This window comes from Xiphias gladius, chromosome 24 (assembly GCF_016859285.1).
Source record: "Xiphias gladius isolate SHS-SW01 ecotype Sanya breed wild chromosome 24, ASM1685928v1, whole genome shotgun sequence".
Classification (NCBI taxonomy): Eukaryota; Metazoa; Chordata; class Actinopteri; order Istiophoriformes; family Xiphiidae; genus Xiphias; species Xiphias gladius.
In genome coordinates, this window is record NC_053423.1 from 11,733,328 (window position 1) to 11,757,811 (window position 24,484).

At 40.5% G+C, this 24,484-nt stretch overlaps 1 protein-coding gene across 2 annotated transcripts in view; it reads right to left on the reverse strand.

The window, feature by feature from the left end:
* The window catches only part of gabbr2 (gamma-aminobutyric acid (GABA) B receptor, 2), a 126,401-nt gene that overhangs the window by 8,254 nt on the left and 93,663 nt on the right, over positions 1-24,484 (reverse strand). For both annotated transcript variants that reach the window (XM_040121592.1, XM_040121594.1), the window contains exons 13-16: positions 4,456-4,566; positions 1,687-1,911; positions 1,284-1,466; positions 630-759 (exon numbers count right to left, since the gene is read on the reverse strand). In XM_040121592.1, the coding sequence (XP_039977526.1) occupies positions 630-759; positions 1,284-1,466; positions 1,687-1,911; positions 4,456-4,566 (649 nt within the window). The remainder of the gene's footprint in view (positions 1-629; positions 760-1,283; positions 1,467-1,686; positions 1,912-4,455; positions 4,567-24,484) is intronic.

Below are 24,484 nucleotides of genomic sequence, written 5' to 3' on the forward strand. Positions count from 1 at the left end.
GAATGTGTACGAAAGTGAACCTCTGTAGAAAGAATTGCATCAGACTGAATCACACTGTACTGCAGTGAGACGGGACTGAATTACATCATATTGAACTGATTTGGCCATTATAGACTGCTGCAATATAAATTTCATCCACCATCAGCAGCACTGAGCACAGTCCTGCTGATCGGCACAGACTGAGCAAGGAATAATTCACCATGTTGGATTTTACATGGGTTACTGACTGTAATCGAGAGCGTCAACACTTCATCATCGTAAGTTATGTGTTTGTTACTTCACAGCCAACTAACACCAACATTGTTCCTCCCGATGGGTCACTGTGAGTGAGGCTGTATTTTCAGCGTTTTCCAAGTATATCAAACAATTGCTGAAATCGCGCTTTTCAATCCAGGTATGTACAAGCCAAGATCAACAGTGCAATCTCATAGAAAAATCGCCCACACACTGCCAAATCAAGTTGAAGAGGCCACATTTGTGCTAACAACATGACCGCAATGTTTTGATGCATTTTTTCACTATCTGCATTTCACATTTTCAAGGTAAGAAACTTTATAAGTACTAAATGCCTCAAACGGAGTTCCTGGATCAGGGACCCTGTAAATGCAAACACACAGCCAGTTTCTCACCTTTGCTATCTGTGAAGTTGCGTATGCTGAGGATGTTGTTTGCGTCCGGGTAATGGTTCTGTTTAATGTAAGGAGTTTTTTCTGGGGTGTCCTGCAGCTGCATGGTCACTTCCTCCAGCTCCTTGTCCAACTTTTTAAACAGAAAAACAGAGAAATGATTAGATTAATGAAGTTGTATTTTTTTCTTTAAAAGTAGTCATAATAGACGATAAAGTAGAGTAAGTACATTATTAACCAAAAACTTAACTGTCTTTGATCACATCAAGTTTTCATAAATTCTTCAAAGACAACCGAGCTCAAGTAGACTACAAGGTTATCAGACAAATATTACCCAGTGTTGAGTCTGATCTATGGTCAACAAACTGCTGCAACTACTTTACATTTCTAAATGCAGTGAAGAATTTAAAAGACTAGTGCAGACCAAAGATATAACAACTGTATTTGTCCTCCAAGATTGTCTGAGTAAACTTAAGTTTACTTAATTGACTTAACTTTTCATGTCCAATGGAGTTAAAGGATTTGCTCTTTCTTCATTCTCTTGTTGAACCTTTGCGCAATTACTGTGCTTTTAATTACATGTAAAAGCCTCTCCTTTTTCCACTATTGCATTTAAAAACCTGTTTTCCTGTACAACATGTACTCTCTGGCTCAGACCTCTGTTATCCTCATGCGGAGGCGGTGGTTATCAGTTTGAAGCCCGTCCAGCCGAGAAGTGTTAGCTTGGTTGACGCTGGTGACCGAGGTGGAGGTCTTGGAGTCTTCCTTCTTCTGGTTCTGGGTGAACTTTAGCCTCCGGTTCTGGGTAGCTGCATCCGGGTTGGTTCTCATGGTGATTAACTGGAAGAGGGGTTATGAGTATTAGTCACAGCTACACTGTGGCACAATATTACATGGAATAAATAAAAGCTACACATAACTGTTTACAGTGTATTTTTAGCATCCAGGGTGTATGTGGTGTGTGATTGCGGTGATAATTAAAAACAGTTTTTAGCAATGCTGAGCTATCCAATGTACTCTCTCACGCACACACTATCTCCTCTTTCACACAAAAACTGACCTTGGGAACGAAGACCAGACAAAGTGTGATAGTGCTGCAAAAGATGATCACTAGTGCTACAATGCAGAATTGGACATTGGGCTGGTCTCTGGTCAGAAAAGACACAGCGGCACCGATGATGCACATGATGCCCACATTGTACACACTCATCCCGATGTATTTGCTGTCATTGAGGGCAGGGATGCTCACATTCCTGGTCTCCCATGCCAGGAAACAGCCAAACAACTATCAGGGAAAAGAGAGATACAGTGAAAACAGTTTTAAGTAAGTATTTTAAGAAAAGATTACACAGACATCTCAGAACAAATTTGGTTATAGAAATTCTGGACTCGCTTCTCTGGGTCAGTACACACAAAGTCAACAGTATCAGTCAACCTCATTATTTTAAAACAAAGCAATTTTCTTTCATTTTTATGTTGCTAGTTTAGAAATAGGATTTTTTCTGAATAAAGCAAAGCTTTTTCAATCCTAAGGTTTTGTTGTTTAGTGCTCTGCATTGTTCTTATAATAAATAACAAACAAATACTAATGGAGTACAGGTTTTACTTCGCTTTCAGAAAACACTTTAAAAAAAATCAAACAAAAATCGACTTCATTATATGATAAAGTCTTAAAGAGGAGAAAAAAAATCTAAGGAGAGCAGTTTAAAGAAGCCTCAGGTTTCATGCTTGTAAAATGTTTACTTAGTGAGAGTGAACTAATTGTTCGGTGGAAAATTAGAGTTGCAGCAGCAGCTTGCACAGCCGGCTGAATAATTCACTGCGTGCTGTATAAAGTGGCCTGCCTGCTTATTCTAAGTCTAAATGAGACTTAGTGGAATGACAAGCAGCCGAATTAAAAGAGCACTTATCAAGGATTAGTGCACCTCAGGTGTGTGAGCGTGTGTAAGTGAATGTGAGGTATCGGTGAAGTGTGTGTGCATATATGCATACGCAAGCTTTTGTGTGTGTGTGTGTCTTTATGTCTCATACACATGTGGGCTCCTGTCAATCGCTTAATACAAACTTTTTCTACCCCCTCCACTTCTTTGTTCCTGTCTTATTATTTTACATCAAAGCCCTTCGACTTGTTACCCTACAATTTCCACACTCCTTCCATTTTGCTGCCTTTTCAGTAGTATTTTTTACTCGGCCTCCTCTGCGTTCTCTCAATCTGTTTAAGATGATTTACTGAGGTGTCTCGCTCCTTCTCCTTCGTCTGACCATATATGTAGTGAGGTTTGCATAATTTACAGTTGCTCATGCTTCATGGAGGTTTTAAAACACACTGTGGTAGGGAAATGGAAAATTCCTAAGGTAGGTTACAGTTTGATTAAAACCCTGTGTCTCACACACTGTGACAGGTACATGCCTGGATACAGCTCATAGGTTTGGGCCCCTGTCCCTTTCATCCCTTCAGTCCTTAAGTGCCCTTTTGAACTGAATTCTTAGAATATTAATATTCACAAGGGTAATATATGTACATATAAGTAAATATTCAGTGTCTGCCTGCAGTAAATACTGTAGTCTACTGATGAGCTTGGAATAATGAACAATATTCAAATGAAATCAGTGAACCCAACCATTTATTCAATATTAAATCAGTACTACTGATCTATCAAGACAAAAAAATAAATAATATTTGATAATGATGTTTAGAAGACTGTTAAAAACATTATCATTTCAATGTCTATATGCATTAAATTAGTACAAGTTAGAGCAAGGGCTAAACTGATATCACCGCAGTACGTGGTTTTACAGAGGTGATGTCTCTGACTATTTCTTGACCAGTATGTTTGAGTCCGTCTTTTATGCGTAGTCTGGTCTGTCCCCATCCAGGTCTTCACAGTAGAGAGGAGGTCAACTGGAAGTTCTATGTCTCAACAGATTCATATTCTTCATTTATGGTTACAGTCTATCTACTTAATCTTGTCATACTGATTCTCCATTTTGTAATTTCACTATTGTTATTTTTGTGTACTCTGTACAAACTACCATCTATTGCATTTCTGTCCATACTGGAAGAGGGATCCCTCCCTTGCAGTTTTTCCTCCTCCAAATGAGGGTCTAAATATAGAGCTCTTGCAGATTGTAAAGCCTTTTGAGGCAAATTTGTTTTTTTTTTTGGTTTTGAACTGTAAAAGTCAAACTGACCCGACTTGACATGAGAATGGTATCCATTTTCTCATCTAACTCTTGGCAAGAAATTGGCAAGCACGTTTCCTAAAATGTCAAACTATTCCTTTAAGTAGATTCATCAGTAGTCCAGTAGTCCTTTTATGGCCCCAAATAAAAAAAGGGATCCATTCCTACGTTAGTGTCCAAGCCAGTGTAGGCTGTTGTAAATTAATTTGAAAATTTCTGACTTTGTCAACTTCCGGTTGTAGTATCGAGAAAGAAACTGTCGCTGAATGTAAAGAGGGCCAAGATGGCCACCTCAAATGTCTCTGCACAGCCCCGGTACGGCGAAGACTGTATGTGTCATTTTGCGTCCAACGATGGTAGGCAAGTGACATACACACCTATAAACACAAACATGTCCATCTGTTCACACACATCTGTCTGGATGTAGATACTCATGGTTTAATACTGGGACACATTTCTGCACTAGCGTTACATACCCACATTAATGTGTATAGAAACACATCAAGCCTCATACATGCACATTTATGAGGCCATTAAGAGTCACATCAGCAGATACTGTAAATTTGAACATTACATTCATATTAGAGTGTAAATGTGCATTAATGTATGCAGTGTGAGAGTACATGAAGAAGTTCTCTCCTCTTACCATTAGCAGTCCCTTGTACGCGTAGACGATGCCCAGCCAAATGGTCATATGAGTGTTCTCACAGTGCTCCAGGAAGGGACGGATGGCAATGTCTCGGCCTTGGGGATCCGCCTAGTGACAACACAAAGACATAGACAGGAAGAGAATTGAGTGCAATATCCAAAGAAGTACTTAAGCAAATTAGACAGATGAACAAATAATCAGAAGCAAGTGACAAATGTATGGTTTTCGATGAAGTAGGCAGCATTTCCTAGAGGAATAATAAAACCAACTGAGAAAAAAACGTAAATGAGCTCAAAAAGGAGGAAAGCCTATAAACTGTTTCCACAATAGTTTTTTCTTTGCAGGTGTTCTGATTTCACATTCAGGGACTAAAGCTCCAGAGACTTTCCACTCCTAGTCAGGATGAAGGGTGTCAGTGATCAAACATCCAGGTGTGTAATCAAACTGTGTCCCATCATGGCCACTGGTCTTCTCCAAAGTCTGCTGAAGTTAAATTAATCGGTGCTTAGGACACTAATGGGCACAACTAATGAAGCTTATTCATTATGTGATTTACACCTCCTCCTCTCTTTCTTGTTTCTCACTCAGTCTCCGTCACAGTATCTCTCCACCCTGCCCCCGTCGCTCCGTTTCTCCTGCTTTCTTTTTATTCCCACTTTTTTTTCATCGCGTCTGGTGACATAAGTGACTTACAGGGCGAGGTGGTGAGGTGAGGTGGATATTAATATGCTAAAACACGTCATCTCCTTTCTCTCTTCCTCTCTCTCTCTATGTAAGGCAGAGCCTTTGATAAGGCATTGGTTCGGCCCGCATGGATTCATCTAAGGCCACACCAATATATCAAGTGAGAGACACCTGGAGCAAGGCTCTTATTTACAGTAAGATGTCTGTAATGGCTCAGCAGATGGTGTGCGTGTGAGTTTATAAGCATTTACAGTGTAGTGTTGTATTTGATGAAATTCAGTTGATAAGCAAATTCCTTTATGGCAGAAAGCAAGATGAGAGGAAAAATACTGACATGTTGGTTTTGTTTCCATCCTCATACATTCTACACTGGGTGCGTACTTTGTTTAATGTGCCTCGTGAATGCTCTCATCACTGATAAATACACACCCACTCACACACATCCCTCTAGGTACGGCAAAATATCTCTTCCACTAGTCATTTTGACCCCATATTCTCCAATCTGCTCACATTAGTGAAAATTGCAACCATTCATGCTTTTCTCCATGAGCCTCATGGATTTGAATTATTGGTTCCTATAGGAGGATTACTTAAAATAAGAAACTGGTGCTTTAAGAGCTACACTGATTCAACTAACAGAGCTGAACAGAAATCGTCCTGTATCATATAATTTCTGGATATCCTCTAAGTGTTGTATTATAGCACAGTTTTCTAGTTTAAATTCCCATGCCTCTGCCTTGGAAATACAACTTTCACGCTGTGTTCCTCATCCCGCTTGCACCCGTCATCTTTCACTTTCACATTACATTCCAGAAAGGATTACGTTTGCAGTTACACATCACACAGAGTTTGGAAAAAGACAGAGTGTGAACATAGCAGGCAGAACACCCCCCCAGCCCCAACCCCAATGTAGAGTTTTCCATCATCTTTTTCGAAGATCTTGAAAACCTCAGATGTCTCAAAACAGAATCACATTAAACAGCGAGGATTGTTTATACGCTGTGTCAAAGCACTCTCATAACCCCTTCTGAGAGATCCCGTGGCAACCACGTGGCTCGCGTCACTCATATCTGTGAATATTTCCGGACTTTAGTATTCGATTCTAGTTACCTTTGGGTGAGGGGCTGGGAGAACCAGGTTTCTGCCTTAAAAACCACGAAGGAGGTGGCAAGACAGAAAAGTGGGGCAGGAGATGACGCACAGGCAGGCTCTTTATTTATTTATTGTTTTTTTTTTTTGTTGTTTTTTTTTTTTTACAAGGAACCATAATTAGCTGACACAGAATAGAAAAAGGATCCTGAGACTCAAGCATGGCATTTTCATCATACAGCTACAGGTAACGTCTTCATGAAAAATATCTTTCAACCTAATTTCTTATCTAAGTAATGTGCTGTGACTGAGCATGAGAATATCATGAGTTATGTATGAGATGCCCTGGTCTGGCAAATTCTCTGGGCAGTAGGAAGTCATACAGTTTTATATTTTGTGTAAACAATGAAGACAGTCATTCTGCAAGCGACTGGCCATGTTGGACTTCAGTAGTTGTAATATAACAGGAAAGATGAAGCTTTACAAAGACAGGCCTCACCCCCTCTGCCTTCCAGTCATCCAACAAAGACTTTTTTTTTTCTTTTCAGAGAAGGAATATGTAACATTGCTGTAGCACAAGAAGTCTGAATTGAATGCCATCACACAAACCTATAGCATCACCAGAATAAATATGGTCAGAGAAATTAACTGCAGGTTGTGTTCACCTTACTTTAACTGTGCCAATTTTAAGTTCTTGAGGAGATTCTCCTCAGGTCAGATCAGTCTGATTAGTTGTCATTCTATACCGGTGCACTGACGGACATTATAAAATAAGCAGCAGAATTCTCTGATTTAGATTTCTATTTTGATTTATTGACTCTGGGTGTAAATATACCAAAACCCTAGTATGACACGTAACACATGTTCACAGTTTGCATCCAAGAAATCTGTAATGCATTCGGAGCTTTTCGTCTCTTTTCTACTGAAAAAGGTTCACTGCACGATCTGCATCTTCATTACTTATGTATATTTATGATTTTTGCCTGAGCAACCTCTTATTCAAACAACAATGCACCAAGAAGTCACACTTCTTGCAAATCATTTTGTTCATTCAATGTGAGAGACCCATTCTACATCAGTGCTCTTTGCATAGTCTCAGCTCCAAGCAAACTTGTGTCACTAACAACTAAATGATAAGACTAAATTAGATATAATGCTTATTAGGCTCGGGTCTCTATCGCAACAGAACAGACAGGAGCTCTCGCCATTTGGAGGGAAGCTGTCTGGGGAGTTGCCAGGCAACAGGGCTGTAGGCGGCAGGCGGCCCCCAAGCAGTGGTGATGGCAGTAAAAGTGCCGGTTCACTGTCATTTTTCACAGCATTAGCCCTCTAACGGGATCACTCTGGGAGGGCTGGAGCAGGCACAGCACTGGCCGATTGTCTATGAAGAGATGGAGCTAGATGAGGTGATGAAGGGAGAGATGGAAGGAAGAGGGAGAAAGAAATGGAGGGTGGGATGGAGAGAAGATAGGATCAAGAACTTTGGATGGGAAGATGGGCGCTGAAATAAATGGAATAATAAAGGGATTGCAGGATAGATGGAAGGAAGGTAGAAATGATGGCATGGAGAGGTAAGAGAAACAGATACTATCAATCCTGTTTCCTCAAAGAGATATGGGAAAAATAACTTCAAATGAAGGAAGGAAGAAATTCCTTCCTTCACTTGAAGAGAGCAGTAGGGAGGGGGAGAAAATACATCAGAAAAAGCTATGGAAAGGTGGAGGTAAAGATTAGGGACAAGCTGACTGTAAATTCCAACTATCTGACTATCAGGTGTGTTTTTCCAGACACAGGTGCTGTGTGATCAACACGTGTGTTCAGAGAAACACAATATAGTTGACGAAGATAGCAACAGAACAAAGTTTATTGTGTTTTCTTTTGGAAAGTGACTGCTACCAGATCTGTGGTAAACTCACTAAACCCTCATTAAATACTGGCATGCTACTTTCAAGTGTCATTGAAAAGCAAAAAATCATAACCAAACCCAAACAAAAAACAAAAAACAGCCATAAGAGCATCCAGCATCCCTGTTTCCCCCAGACTCTACAATTACAGCTACCGGGGCTTGTTTCTGGATATGGATCTTGCTCTGACTATAGCTCACTCATTGTCACCTGCAGCTACCTCACACAGAGGTGAGTGTGTATGTGTGTGTGTGTGTGTGTGTGTGTGTGTGTGTGTGTGTGTGTGTGTGTGTGTGTGTGTGTGTGTGTGTGTGTGTGAGACAGAACATATGTCCCCGGGGGTGCCAGCGTTTGCACATTCTGTGAGCACACATACGTCATGTGACTGTGCTTGTGTGTGTGTGTGTGTGTGTTAGTGATTGTTTGTGTGCAAGAGTGGATGTGCATGTGTGTGTCTGTGTACAGATGTGCTATCAGGCAAACACTGACAGAAACACTCCATCACTCATGCTGGCTATTACAGCAGAGGAGATTCCTCCATAGTGAAAGACTGAGAGAGATGAGGACAAAAGATAGAGATTGTTGGTGGAGCTTTGGACTTTATGGCAGCAATTTATGTGACCGTGATATTTTGAAGAAAGCAAAGAAAATGATGGAGGGAAAGCCATGGAGAATAGCGAAGAGGGAGAGAACATGGGAATCACCGAAAACAAAAGAGTCTAGAAAAGTAAAAGTTTTTTCATAAAAACACTGCATCAAATTACTGTGTTGTGATTACTCAAGGGATTAAATAATTTACATTTATGTACGTGGAGGCTATTTGAAATCTTTCTCAGAACAGTAAGCAATGTCATATTTTGCCTATTAAATAATAATAACGAATCTGGATTTTCTGATTTGTGATTTGTAATGTGATGACTGTCAGCGGGCGGCATCGTGTTTAGCTGAGGCCCAGGGTAACAGCCCCGCCAACTGTTTGCCTGGTCTAAGAGACAGGGGGACACACACTGATACAGTGCTTTCTAATAGAGATGTCACACAAACACAAACACATTATCCTCTGTTGCACCAACTGTTTTAATACGTGCAAATGAAGACATCTTTAGCATTTATTGTATGTCACTTTCAGCCGTTCTCTGCTATTTCAGGGTAATTACTGCCATTAGAAAAAACAAGATTAAAGCTGTGACAAAAATCACATCATGTAAAAAAAACTTTGTTGAAAGTGGTTTTAGAAGAGACCCAAGAAGTTTCATAGTCACAAGGACTGGGGGAAGCAGGAGAAGCAACTGCAAGCAACTGTACCATACTGAGAAAAATTTTACAAGGGAGGAGGTATTTAATGGATGAATAAGGGAATGTAGAAAAGCCAGGATGGGAGTATAGGAGATGGCAGAAGGAGGAAAAAAAAACACATCAATAGCACACAGGGCAAAGAAATGGGAAGATGAAAGGCATCCTGGTGCCACAGTAATTTGTAGGAAATCATTTGAAAAGCAGCAAGCACCGTTTTCACAGGCCCTCTACCAAATTCTGAACAGCAAATATTGGCCTTTAGACGAGCAGATAGGAGAAGTGCACAGTGGGTGATTCGCTCAGCTGGTTGGACTGGAAGGTGATGCCAGTGATTTGCCAGAGAGTTCATAACCATTAAGGAGATTTTTGTAAACCAACCTTAAACCTAAATCTAAAGATAAAGACAGCAGCTCTGATTGTCCCATCCTGACACAAAGCAATCCTTGACTCTTTTTGTTTTTGCCCTCAACCATGCATATGGTTGCCTGGACCTCCTGTAACTGTAATTGCTGTACTTATATTTCAAGAATATGCACACAATTTTCCCTTCAAATTCATATTCTTCCTATTTGTCCTATTTTACCTGCAGGCAATGAGTAGTCTTTGTCACAATGCAGTCTGGTTGGAAACTGCTTTCAGACTGGCTGCTAGCAAACATGCTGTTGCCAATATGTTGCTTTTTACTTTCACAGAGAGTTAAGGCCAAAAATAGACATGATAGTCCATAGAAATGGACAAATGTAAATAGACAGAGATAGTACAAACAAAGAGTACAAAGCTTGTATATTATCTGTGTGCTGATCTGTGATGACGGATTGCGACTTCTCTTAGAACTTCAGGAGTTTGGACCAACTTCAGGAAAAACTTTATATTTTTTAAGGAAAAAGGGGTACCATATTACTCTAAGTGCCCCTATTTAGCATTTATATGTGGTATATAAACATTCGAGAAGTGTTTATTACTCACTATTATGTAGCTGTAAGCAGATATAAGTAATTATCAATGTATATGTCCACAACTATAACTTCTCCTGTTGGCACCCATAACTGGAGGCTGGAGTTTAAACAAGATAATTAAAGTTAATATAGTAAAACACAGCTCTAATAATCTAAAATATGTCTTAATAGAAGAAGTTATAATTGTTGACAAATACTGTACATTAAGAAACACTTAAAAATGCCTTTATATCTGTGTACAACTACATTACAGACCAGTTATAAGCTATTTATTAAATGTTTATGCAGTGCTTACAAATGGAAAAATAGGACAAAAGTAAGGCTTAAAGTACATTGTTACAGAAAAAAGGCTTAAAGGCTAGTGCCCTAATGTGGTGGGCAGGTTGAGTAAAAATAGACCATGGACTCTAGTTATGGGAATCACAAACGTTATTTATGCCTATCCACTTTGCAGGATGGACATTATTGCCAGCCACATGTGAACACAATAACAGCAGCTTTAAATGGAGCATAAACACAAAGAATCGCTCGTGCTCAATTATTTAAGTATGGTCAAAGAACTACAGAACAGGTATCAGGTGACTTTTGACTATAATCATAGTTTGTGACTACAGTGATTAAAAAATTCTCGTACACCGCATAATGGCACCTGCTTCTCAACTGCTGCAATAAATAGAATGATGTTTAATACCAGCTCTGCCTCCCAATTTGATAACGTCAGCCTCCTTGAGGTGATGAGATTATTAAAGGCCCTTTTCTCTGATCCTGATGCTTGTGTGTGTGCAATAACAACAAAGCACCTGATTCCATCACTAATTGAGGCTAACGACTTGAACATCAGATGACGCACAAAAGTCACCTGTCAGGGTCTGAAAGTTCTGGATAATTGAAATCAGGCGAGGGAACTTCCCAAGGAGGCTTGCACTGTTTACCTTGATGACGTTTGCTTCAACTTGCAATATTTATAATTACTCACCGTCTCCATTTTGCCCCTCTACCTTTCAAAATGGAGACCGTTTTATTACCAAATAAACGGTAGCACTTCTGTTGTGTGAAGTGGCCCATCTGGAACCCATTTTTCGAATCTAGCTGGTTTCTATTATGACTGTTTGTTTATTCAGCAATACTCCTCCACTTTTTTTGAAATTATGGGTTGTTTTAGCAATTTGTCACCGCTCAAGGAAAACAACTTATCAACAGTTTTTGTGATTTTGAATTTTTCAGATTAACTGGACTATTAAATGTTTCCTTATGGATTGTGAAAACTACTTTTTAAGCTAAATTAACAATTTTAAAAACCCATTGAAATATCTCTAAATGCACTGACACAAAACTGATAATAGGGCTGTTTTTCTTAGCTGATAAAAAGTTGATGATTTGGGGATGCGTGATTTTCACAAGACAACAAGTCTTGCTAAATCAAAAGCATATCAGGCCTGCATCTAGGGAATAAGCAGAGTGACCTTAATGTAATACTGAGGCTTACAGATTGCTTTAGGATTTTCCCTTTTGTACTCCATTAACCTGCTAAATAAAGGCACTGTGAGGAGAGTTTAATCCATGGAGATTTTAAATATATGGTTCACATAGTGAAGGTCTGTGGCACATCAACTGGTATCAGGATATCTGCCATGCTAATGCTCAGCTACTGTAGCTGAATATCCCTGCCATACAGACAGAAATGAGAGGAGGGGGTGGAGGAGGAATTTGTGAGGAAGGGTTGGAATAAGTGAGGGAGGGCGGTGTAAAGGAAGGAGCAGAGGGGAAAAAGGGAGGGAGGGTAAGGGTGGTGCGCCCCCAGCCAAAGCTGACCTACATGCGTGGGGCCATGGTGGCAGGGCAGCAATGCGCCACTGGCACTCCAAGCCATGTGCGTCTCAGCTATCCCACTTCACTGTGTGCATGTGAACACCATCTAACTGTACGTGTGTGTGTGTGTGTATGTGTGTGCTCCTGCAAGAGGGCTTGTGTGTGTCTTTAACTGTAGTGTCCTCGTCACACCGGATGGGTGACCAGGATGTTCCACTCCAGCGCATCTTCACAGATATTATTCTGGCTCACTAAAGAGTGAGAGAACGAGGTAGAGCCAGAGAGAAGTAGGGAAAGAAAAACAGTAGAGACAGGATAAATCCTAAAAATAAAATATAATGAAACATAATTTCACTGTTCTTTTTTCTAAACATACACACTCTTCTAAATCTTTTAATCTTTAATCTTTATTAAACTGCAGAATTCACATCTCACAATACAGTTTCCTGCCACTCCTTTCCCTTTCCTCTCTAATGATGATAAAATGATCTCTTTACTTGAATGTGTCTGTCTAATATATGTAATCTAATATATGCCTAAGATATGTCTATCTGCATTTAAATATTTCTGCTCCCTTGCTTGCTTGAGCGTCCACCCCTTTTTCTTCTTTTTTTCATACCAGACTGTAATCCCATTTGAAGACTAATCCCTCTGATAGAACCATGGCCCAATGACCTTCTAACCACCACTGGGCCAAATTGGCAGTGGCACGATGAAATTGTGAAAGGGTCCTTTTTTTGTTACTCCCCTCTCTGCAAGAGACTGGCACAATGATGTTTTGACAAAGGACTGATTCCACATTGTTCAGACAACTGGCTGACCTACAAGTACCCAAAGACTGGAAACAAACTGGAGCTTCATGCAGGGACATTAACATCTGGCTCTGTGTCAGTTTTTTCATTTCATTCACTGATGATAGTCTGTGTCTAATATATGCACACCTGAGAATCCCATTTTTGTGCCTTTGCAGACATCTAATGGCTGTGAAGTGAAAATATCACACTATCGAAGAAAACAGAAGTGTGTTGTCATCCCAGTTCAGTGATAAACTCTCAGTGTATTGTATCAGTTACTGTGCTCCTGACGGCACTGTCGTCACAAAGTAATTTTTATTATCTGATGTGTTTTGGGAGGTGTTCTGAGTGTTCTGCATCACAGTATAACAAAGGTGTGGTTTGTGATTTTTGTGTTTCTACATGTTTCTGATCACCCTCTGCATTATGTCCATTACAGTTACATATAGATTGTGTAATAGGTGCATTGCAAGAGCTTGAAGTGAGTAAAAGAGTACAAGACATAGGAAATGTTGGCAGGTCAAGTTTTTAAATTGAAAAGTAAAAGGTGAATAAATACAACTTCTACAACTACAACTACAACTTCAAAAGAAGAAACTTTAAAGTAGTGGAACAGTAGGTATACCCCTTCGACATGTGCAAAAGCACACAAATACCATGTAAACACACACACACACACACACACACACACACACACACACACACACACACACACACACACACACACACAGAAATGCAGACCGAAGACAAAAACACACACACATGCTGGCACAAGCACTAAGATAGAAACAAGTAGATAGTGCTCACAAACAGACTTATTCACTCACTTATGCATTCTCACAAAATTATAGTATAATGGCACATGCACAAATACACAAATCTACATTATAATGAAATATGCAGTCAGTGAGATCAAAACACACACACAACAACACACACACACACAAGTGCAGCTCCCTGGGCTCCAGCAGGGAGCTGCCTTAACTGATTTATTAAGAACTAAAATGCATCATTAGTGTAAGCAGCTAACCCTGAACATTGGGCTCATTAGAATACGCAAATGCTGTTGTATAGGGTGGCAGTCTGCTAGATTGCGAGCTAAGGCTTTTGTTATCATAGGCTCCAACTGCTTTTATGGCTGCTATTCTTTACCATAACTCCATGTCATAACACTAGCTTTCATCAAAGCACCCATCTGCACACTGAGTAGCTTAGGGCTGTATGTTAGGTGTAACTGTAACTGCTTTATGTCATTGTTACCACAGTTGCGGAGGAGATGGGTACATCATTATGGAAGTTTGTACGGTGCTGGGAGATTAGGTTCATTTCTTGGGAGGTGGTTTATTGCCAGAGTGATAGGAATACTGTTAATGAGATCTGTATACTGCTGGGAGGAGGATGCATTTCTTTGGGGGTATGGTAGTACATTGCTGCAGAGGTGGAGAGCAACTTTCTCCTCTGGGTCTGTACACAGCTGTAGATGACATTGGATTTATGAATTTAGAGGTAATCCAGGTCTTTGAAGAAAAGTCACAGACAGTCAATTAGTCTTAATGGAAAGAGGTCGTACTTGTGTCAACTACCACCTGTAAAAATCTCAAAATATGGTCTCTAGGTCTCAGAGTCAAGCTATTATCTTTGTACCCACTAGGGTTCTATTTGTCTGAAGAAATGTAGCAAAGCTCAGGGTTTTATCAAGCTGTTGACATTATAATGCACAAACACATCTTAAACATTTTGACTGCTAGCGATGTTCTAAAGTTTGTTAGCATTACCCTTTTACAGCTGTGTATTCCGACACATATCCATAAAGATAAGTATTCCTCTGGCATATGATTATTGCTTTGCCCAGTCTGCAGCAATAAAAGAACATCTTTATTTTTAATGATTTCTTTTAAACAAAAATAATAGTTTCCATTACTGGAGGCATATAGGCAGGTGGATTTTGAGCTTGTCCACACAGGAAGCTTTTCAGCCACGTTTTTCCGTTGTCGTCTCACATGTGTCTGACACAACATGCAATACATGCATAGGCTGCGTAACAACTTGCACTACACGTGCATAATCGCAACCCAAGGCTGTTTTACGTGCGTTAACTACAGTGATCTTGTGTAGATACGGACAGACTGTCCAGGATTTGTGGAAATGAGCACTCGGTCTACATTGTCCAAACACATGGCCCTCCCCATTTCCCAAGAAAAATTAAACCGTCCAGTCAACACAAACACACTCCCTTTAACACCTTGGTGTCATTCGTTATCTGAAGGGCCATAATCAGGATTTGTAGCTCTGAAGAAGCTCATAAATCCTGGTTGATTCAGTGACAAATGGAAAGCACCAAGAACCAGGGATAAGCCATCAGATATGACAGGTTAATCTCACACATCACCCCACCCTTAGGTATTTCTCTTCTTCTTTATCAATCTTTCTCACTCTCTTTTCCCATCTGGCTACCTCTCTTTTAGCAGATCCCTTTTTCTGGTGCTTAAAACAGGCCTCATTCTGGCCTGTTTGCCAGATTGCGGACAGGTCAGTTGTTGATGACTCCAAAGCTCATCTGCAAGAAGAAAGACAGTCCACTCCAAGACAAATGGACCCTTGGTTGTTAGTACGTGTCTGACTAAGGCGACGTATAACAGTCAAGAAAAACAGTCAGAAAAACAAACACAAACACCTCTGTGCCCCCTCCCACGAAAATTTTTACATTACATAAATCTCATTTTAATGACAAACAAGGGCCGATGATAACATTCATTAATGACCTTTTCCCTTTTCTTATTTAATCATTCCACTTGTTAGACTCCTCTTAACCCATTATTTTTCCCTCCCCTTTTTTCTTCTCAAGGTGATCATTTCTGATTTGGTTCAAAACCAGAACAGCCTTTGGTACCACTCCTCTTTAAATGTGAACCAGTAGTAGGAATTATGGACCACAGTATGCCAAAATAAAAAGCCCAGCGTCATTATATCAGTAATAACTCTTTTTCATTTTACATGCTTCACTACATTTCCCATCATCCTTTGTCAAACAAATGTGTGCCAGAAACTGGCTTTACTGCCAGGAAATAATTTCAATCGTTCTCCATTCATTTATTCTCCCTGCCTGTTTACACTGTCTGATACAAGACCATCCTATTATATCATATAATATCTTCCTCAGGAAATTACCGGAAATGATCTGCCATGTTAAACATTAATTGAACAGGCGGACCTGCTGTATTTAAACCCGCCATGAGCGAGTGCAATATGTTCACAGAATTAATTAATTTGCTAGCAGATATTCTCGCTTCAGTACCTAATAACATCAAATGCAACAGTGATTCAACACAATAAGAATGCAGACTATAAATGACCTACTTCAACCTTTTTGCAAATGCTAAGTTTTCTTATCCTTCATGCAGAAGGAGAAAAATTGGCTGGTGAAATCCCCACCAGGCATTTCCCTGTTAGAAAAAGCAAACAACCTAACACCATTATTCTCTGGAAACACACTGTAATCATGATATTTGATTACCAATGTTGCACACGGAGAGCAATAAGAATCCCTGTACTTCCAGTAGAGGGAAACCACACTATCTTCTTTTGAGGAATGTGTCTCTCCGTGTCTCTTTCGCTCTACCTCTCCCTCTGTCCCTGCAAACCGAGCACAGTAATTGAGTCCTTTGAGGCTCCGAGTTGCCATGAGCCCTGTGTTGTGGCTGCTTAATTGGCTGTGTTACTCACAAGCGAAGCACTGTGTACTGTACTCTGTTAGTGGTAGAGGCCGCTGAGTGCTGTTTGTCTATTTGTCCAAGGGAGTAGATAGTAATATTCATACTGCAATTTTGCATCTTCTTCTTTGCATATACTACGTATTTGTGTGTCTTTAATGGAAACTGTGCCTTTTACATCTTATAAACTTTTCTCTTTTGTTGTTATATAACTCTAGCCTTCCTCTTTTTCTACTGTTCTTTCTATACCATTGTCATCTTTACCATCTCATCATATATCTCTTCCCCCCTCCTTGACAATCTTCCTTTGTTTCTAGTACTTGTTTCTTTCCATTATCCATCTATCTCTCCCTGCAAATTGTCAATCTTAACCAGTAATTTTATGTTTCATCATATATACAATCTGAAATCCTACTTTTTTACATATAAAAATCTGTCAGAGGGTGTTTCTAATGCACCTTCACCCACTTTCAGAATCTTGACACTACATTGACATTTGGTAAATGAAAAATCTCTAGAACTTATCACCTGATTTTTGAAGCAATCATCTTTAGCTGAAAACATGTCAAATTACCCTTTTGTTGATTCTTTTTCATGCATTTTAAATACAATGATATTCAAGGCAACGCTCTCTCAGTGTTGTTTTATTTTCAACTTTAGTCGAGTTGAAATAAATCGTTAAAACTGAGAAGTCTTCCAGCCAAGTTGTGACAAGACCCCCTTAGATGGCTTGTTAGGATGGATGTTTTCCGCAGTGCTAGCTTCATAAGCTTAAGTGTGTGTTAGATAGTGCATGGAAGCTAATAGGAGCAGACAGCATAAGTAGGGATGAATTATCCTGGCTCTTCTACAGCTGGCCTCAGCCACAGGACCCAGGTGTTTGAAAAGCTACACCATACTTCAAAAATGGCTAATTACTGTAAATGTAGTTTCTGGAATTAAGCAAAATTATCTCGACACAAGTGAAGTGGCCAAACTTATGTCAACCTTATGTGGTCACTTTTTTTAATAAAGGTCTCTCAGCACGTGGAAGGACATTAAACCCAATTAAATTATTCCAAAGCACTGGCAGTTTTCAGTTGTTTCAAGATAAGCATTTAACATTTTAAAGCTTCAAAATTAGATTAAACCACACATTAACACTGAAATGTTTGCAGAACAGCTTCCTTCATTTTTCTCTTTCTCACACTTTCCATCTCTTTCTCTATTTGTCTCTCTCTGACTGAACAGTTTCTCCAGTCTCTTCTCTCATTCTTTTCCACAGAGTGCTCCTCCAGTAACTCCGTCCCCATTTTTTTGTGTCCCCTAAATCTTTCTATCAATTTCTCTAATTTTTCCCCTCAGTTAGCCACATTTCACTCAGTCCCTTTGCTTTACATCTTGCTTCTGCTCCTTAATAAAATGTCTTGTTTCTTTTCCTCCTCCATTCCTATCCTCTCTCCATTCTTTCTATTCTCTGGTCCCAAGCCACTGCCTGCGGGGTCTGGCCTCTCACTCAACCTTAGGGAGAGACCTAATGATGCAGAAATGCAGCAGTGCACTGCAGGAGCTCCATGATGTGCTGTGAGAGCAGGAAAGCAGCACACACTCTCATAAAAACACCAACATAGGCAAACAAACAAACATGCACACTCAGACACAGCTGCAAAGGGGCAATTTCAAATCTGCTGGTGTCAGGGGCAAGTAGTGACAAGAACGCGGCCATTGTGCCACACTGAGGGCAAGGAAGAGTTATATGATAGGAGCATCAATTGCAGCCCGCAGGAGCTGACACAATGAGTTCAACGCCGTTGGCTTAATATGACAGCCGTGCCAACACCTCACACCCTCTGCATGGAAGACGCACACACACGTGCACATACCCACACAAGCATGGGTGAGTCACACACTCCCAGGGGTATCTCTCCACCTAGCTAAAGCTTGGCTCTGACAAACACAGCACCTTATGGTTGGCTACTGGTGCCCAAGGAGAAACGGCAACACAGACACCATCCTAATTCCATCTCTGTACTATCTCTAACAGAACACGGAGCACAACAATGTCTTAATATACTTTGTATACAGTACAATATACTCACAATTAGGTAGACTTTAACGTAAGCCAGTAAAAGATTCACACCTTGCATTGCTTTTGTTTATCACCTGGCTAAATGTGTGTGTGTCTACGAGAGAGATGGCGTATAAACAGCAGTGTGTGTACAGTACAGGCTGATCAGCCCTCTGCTACACCAGCAACAGGCAGTAAATCCATAAGAGCTTAACAGTCAATTACTTCAACTGTCATTGCCTGCCTCCCCAAGGACAGCAACCTAATAGTTGCACCTAAGAATGATGCAGCACTACCAATCACAGCAAAGGAGGATCCGACCTGCATGTAAACAGTTAATTAACCCAGACTTCTAGACAACAAGATCAAAAATATCAATAACAAACCCTGTCCCTGCTTACCTCGAACAAATTCTGTGCCCTGCGAGGAGAGAAACTAGTGCTTATATTGTACAAGGAAAGATGCTGATATGTTGCAAGTTAGATGAGGTCACATACTTATCTTCTGCTGAAGTGTGCCTGAAAATGACACTGTCAAAAAACTTCCAGCGTTTCATTTTCAAGTAGGCTGTCCTCAAGGTAGAGATTGGTGTAGTCAGCAGTGAAGGGAGCTCCCTTTTCCCTTTGTCAAGAATGACATACACACACACACACACTGCACATACCTCAGTGGTGGCCTCTGAAGCACGAATACACATGCACACACACTCAAGCACACACTTACTTTTCATCCAATTTTAGCCCATTTCCTCACCAATCCAATATATCTGTGCTACAGCTCAGAAAACAAGCCCATTGGACCTCTTTCACTGATGGCGGCCTTCCCTCCGGTCTAGTTAAAAGGGGAAAAGGATGCCAAGAAAGTGCCTATTTAGAAAGGAGATCAAAACACAAGACAAATGCTTTTTAGGCAAACAGTCCCTCATTGTATTCCCATTTTAGGAGGAATACATGCTTTTCACAGTGATGGGTTGGACACCGCGCAGCCTGGTATATCAAGTCCATACTCCCATCCACTCTGTCATCAGTAGCTTTCCAAGATGTTTTCAGTGCATCAAATCAGCAGACATCACCATCTAATAGTCAATTTTCTCAGGCCTCTCATTCTGTTTTGAACGCACAGGAAACATTAAAGCCATGGAAAATTTCCCTGGCGGTTACAGTCATGCATGTCATTGTGTCATGTGCCATCTAGAGCCATCACTGTGAGAGCCTCATGCAAAATTCAGGGATAATAGGTAGTTCATGCATGATAAATAGGGGTGGTGGTGAGGCAAGCTGAGTGACATTGCGGACAGTTGTTTTAAAGAAAATTCATTTTTGTGTCTTGTTTTTGTTGTTTTTCTGCATAAATCAGTTATTCTAAAATTTTACCTACCAATTTAATTGAAAAGATTTTGTGAGGCACTGATATTTGGGAGCCGCAGTTATACAAGTCCAATAGGACAAGCAATACGAGGGGTAGACAACTAAAACATGCAACAACTTCCTAGGAATATCAGATTGATAGTGATTAAAGTGGCACTCCAGCAGTTTAGTATTGTACATCCTTAAAGTTGTAAAACTCATAAAAGACAGATTTTAAAAAGGATTATATAAATTGAAGCAGCAGTGGCTGAGATAGCCTAACTTGTACTTCCTAGTTTGGGTCAAGCTTCAAAAACAGTGTATAGACCATTTCCCATAATGCAGCTAGATAGCAACCCAGATGACCTCACCATTATCCAACTGTTAACACAGGCTGAGTAGTTCTCCTTATGACAATTAAACTGAACATTATGTGTAAAATTCATGGAATCTCCCTTTAAGCTGCGTACTGTGATCTGTCATTGTCTTTTTTTTCAATCCACAACATGTATGTCTGTGACCATACTGTTTTTCCCATCGAGAAATAGCCAGACAGAGAGACAAACACAGGGAGTGGGGACACCATATATCCAGACACAGATTGATCTCTATCCACAGTATATAGTATCAAGCGATCGCACAGGAGATAGACGATTAGAGAAAGAGTAAACCCCAGAAAAGCAGAGTAATGGCATCTCTCCGATGTCCTGGCCACATGGAGCTGGCAGTTTGACAGAGAGAATATTATAATTGTCAGATGGTCAGATGGTGGTTGTTTTCGGGGCTCAGCTTGTTGAGTTTGGCCATCGGAATTATCACCAGGTGCTGCAACGTCCTCCCTGGGCACAGACCCACCATTGGAGGGCACTGCAGGTTTGGCGCATTCCCCAGCAGGCAAGGAATAATGTTGGAAACACAGGACACCATATTTTTCTCTTTTCACTTACCGGATGGTGCCAGATCTAGATCATATCAGAGTTTATCTGAATTAAGAGGACTGAAAAAAAAAAGAAGTGGGAAGGAAGAGGGAAGGCAGAGAAGAAGAAATGAAAAACAAACACAACTTGGACAAGCACACCAAGAAAAAGGAAAATATGACAAAGGGAAGAAAAAAGACTAGAGTACACATCCGTGGACTTTGCTGTTTGAGCACATGTCCTTGAATTAATTTAGTCCAAAATGCAAGAACAGAATTTCTACTCCGAATGAGGCAGATTAATTAAAAACCAAAGCCTTGTTAATTACACCCAGCTATCTCAGACAGATGAGCCCTCTGATGCGTTGTCTGTCCTGCTCTGTGACGCTCACCTCAGCTCCTCTGGCGTTGTCCCACTTTAAATCCAGCTCCTCTGTCTCCAGTACATTTATACATCCGGGATCTAAATTCACATTGCAGATAAAATCATTAGGGCCCACTATGCTCTCTGTCATGGGAATTCCTCCACTTCAGTGCCATTCTCACTGATTATTTGTACCTTACATGGTACGCATTGGTAATATGTGAGGTTTTAAGCATTTTATTTTATTTCTTTACTATATTACACATGCTGGAAAAAAAATAATGCAAAGTACTTCAGGGTTGAGTTGGAACTGTACTGCAACAAAATGCTACTACTCCCTGGCTGCCACTTCTCATTTCTTGCCTTTTATAGGTGTAATGAAGAACAGCGAATACATCTCTCACCCTCTCTCTTTCTTGCTCCCTCTCATCTTTCGTCTCTCCATTTCTCTGCCACCTTATCGATCCCCCGGTCCAATCAGGCTCTTGCGGCTACGTGAATCTCATTCTTAGGACATGGCAGCACATTTAATTTGAGCACAAATCAATAACAGTATGTCTTTTGAAGGAATGCAAATTGTATATGCAATTATGTATTGAAAATGTTTTTGTGTATGCATATATATGCAAAAATGCCATAAATCTAAATTAAAAGAGAACAGGTTGCAAATTAGGGGAGTAAAAACATAGCCTTTATGTAAGTTTGTGAGGTAACTGAGGGCAAACACTGCCCTGATTAGCATACATCGGTTCTAAACAGATCTACTAACATATTACTGGTATATAATTTTAACTAATGTAATATGTAATTTAAACCAGTCTAATCAGTAAAATGCTATAATCTGCTCTTGGGAATTACTCTTAAATTTATATGATGGGGTATTGAGTGATGTAGAAAAAGTACAAATACTGTATGAATAGATGAAATGATACAGAAAGATAAAGTAACAGAGGAAAGGCAGCTTTTCCATGGGTACTTGCAACCTGACACCTCACTGCAGGTACAGTACTCTCTATCTGAGGAATGCTGCACTGCTATTATGGGTATTTTGAAACAGCAGGGCAAGTCTTCCATCCCTCATTCATGCACGCATGCACACGCACACGCACACACACACACACACACACACACACACACACACACACACACACACACACACACACACACACACACACACACACACACACACACATACAGACACCAAGGGTTTATAGGGCAGGGTGAGTCTGCGTTTCTACTTTCATTCAGTATGACATATCTGGTAGAATCCAATATTGCTGTTTCTTTGCTCTCAATCAAACACCACCATATTCCTCTCAGACCCTCTCTCAGTGATTAACGTCATACTCAATCTGACCCTCCATCCTCTCTCCACCCTCCGAGCTGTCCCTGCTTGCTTTTAATGACTAAGGAATGTAAATAAAAGGAGTTGTGTAAAGCTGCAGTACCTATACACATGGAGTGTCATGCATGGAGAACAGACAAATTCATTATGATCTGAGCCTAATAGGTAGACGCATGGAAGGGCAAAGGCGAGCAAAATGAAAGACAGGTGGACAAAAGCACAAGCACACTTACACAGACATGTGCAAACACACACACAGTGATTCGGTGAAGGGCAGTAAGACAGTCAACGTTGCACAGTGTGTCAGTCAGGTTAATTACCGGACAGATGGCTGGCAGCGAGGTTGGGTGGGTGTGGATGTTGGGAAGATAGGGGTGGGATGCTTGAGAGATAGTGACACCATTTCCGTACACATACATAAGTAATGCATTTACATAGGCAGGTGATAAGCAGATGTGGACACAAATGGGCAAACCGACTGGCAATCAGAAGATTCCGCTTACAGCAAGCAAGCATCTCTTCACTGCTATCTAATCATATCCCGGCTATTTTCTCTTTCTCTCTCTGCCGTCACCTCTTCTTCCTCTCTCTCTTTTTCTGCAGTCCTAACACCTCCACCGCGTTGCAGCTCTCTCACTAATCCACAGTGACACATCTCTCCATTCAAATCTCACGCAGAGAGCGCCTGCCTCGCTGCAGCTGATAATGTGCAATGTGCCACAGAGAACCAATCACACGATTTAACACAGCAATAAACAAGCAGTTCGCACGTGACAGGTAATTCATCATTAATGACTGTAATTTTCAGCAGTCTTTTTTAGTTCTCTGCCTTTTGTAGTTAACGTTTCAACAAGGTACTGCTGCTTTATTTCATAGCGACAATCGTTCAGTAAAAAAAACAAAAGCATTCATGCTCAAGTTACAGCATTATGCAATGTTAAATGAAGCAGCGATGGCTGGGATGGTGCACTTCTTTTTTTAACTGGTAAATTATGCTTGCAAAGTGAGCAATGGAAGCTTTCACGCTAATTTTGCAAGATGCTACATGCGTGTGAACTCAAGGAGGACACTAACTCTTCCCTGATGCCACTGCTATATTAAACTTTAGAGGTGTAAGATTTCCTAAGGAAAAAAAGGAACAAAATTGAATGCCATTCATTTGTAAGGGGCAATAGCAAAGCTAAGTGGATGGGCTATAGTTCAAGTAGCGCCATATGGTTTACATCCTCCCCTTCCCGTGATGAACTTTCACAATCTCCCTCTGCTCTTCGTGTTTCCGGAGGTTTGCGGAGGGCAGAGGGGGCTGCCGACACTGGGGGACAGAGAGGGAGAGAGGGGAAATGAGCGACTTGAAATCAGGCCCAAGGAAAAGCTTTTTACACTCCCTGGAGTGTAAAGAGGATTGTAAATATGGGACATTTATTGGATTGGATTTTCATTAGAAAATGATAACAATCAACTTCAATCTAGCGATGCTGTGGGCAGGGTTCTTTGCATCAATTACATATTAAAGACAGCAGGAGGCAGTTAACAGCTATAAAATATCTTCTAAGCTTTGTCAGGCTTACACTTTAAATTTGACTCAATTTGACTGATATTGATGGCTTAACAAAGTAACCTTCGTGGCTGTTATTCACTTAGAATACTTAAACATCAGATTACCACTTAACTGGAACCATGTCCCCCCATGAATTTTTTATTCCCATCACCTACACCACACCTTCTCCTTTTTTAAAGTGCAATATTAATAATGCCTGAAGCAAAAT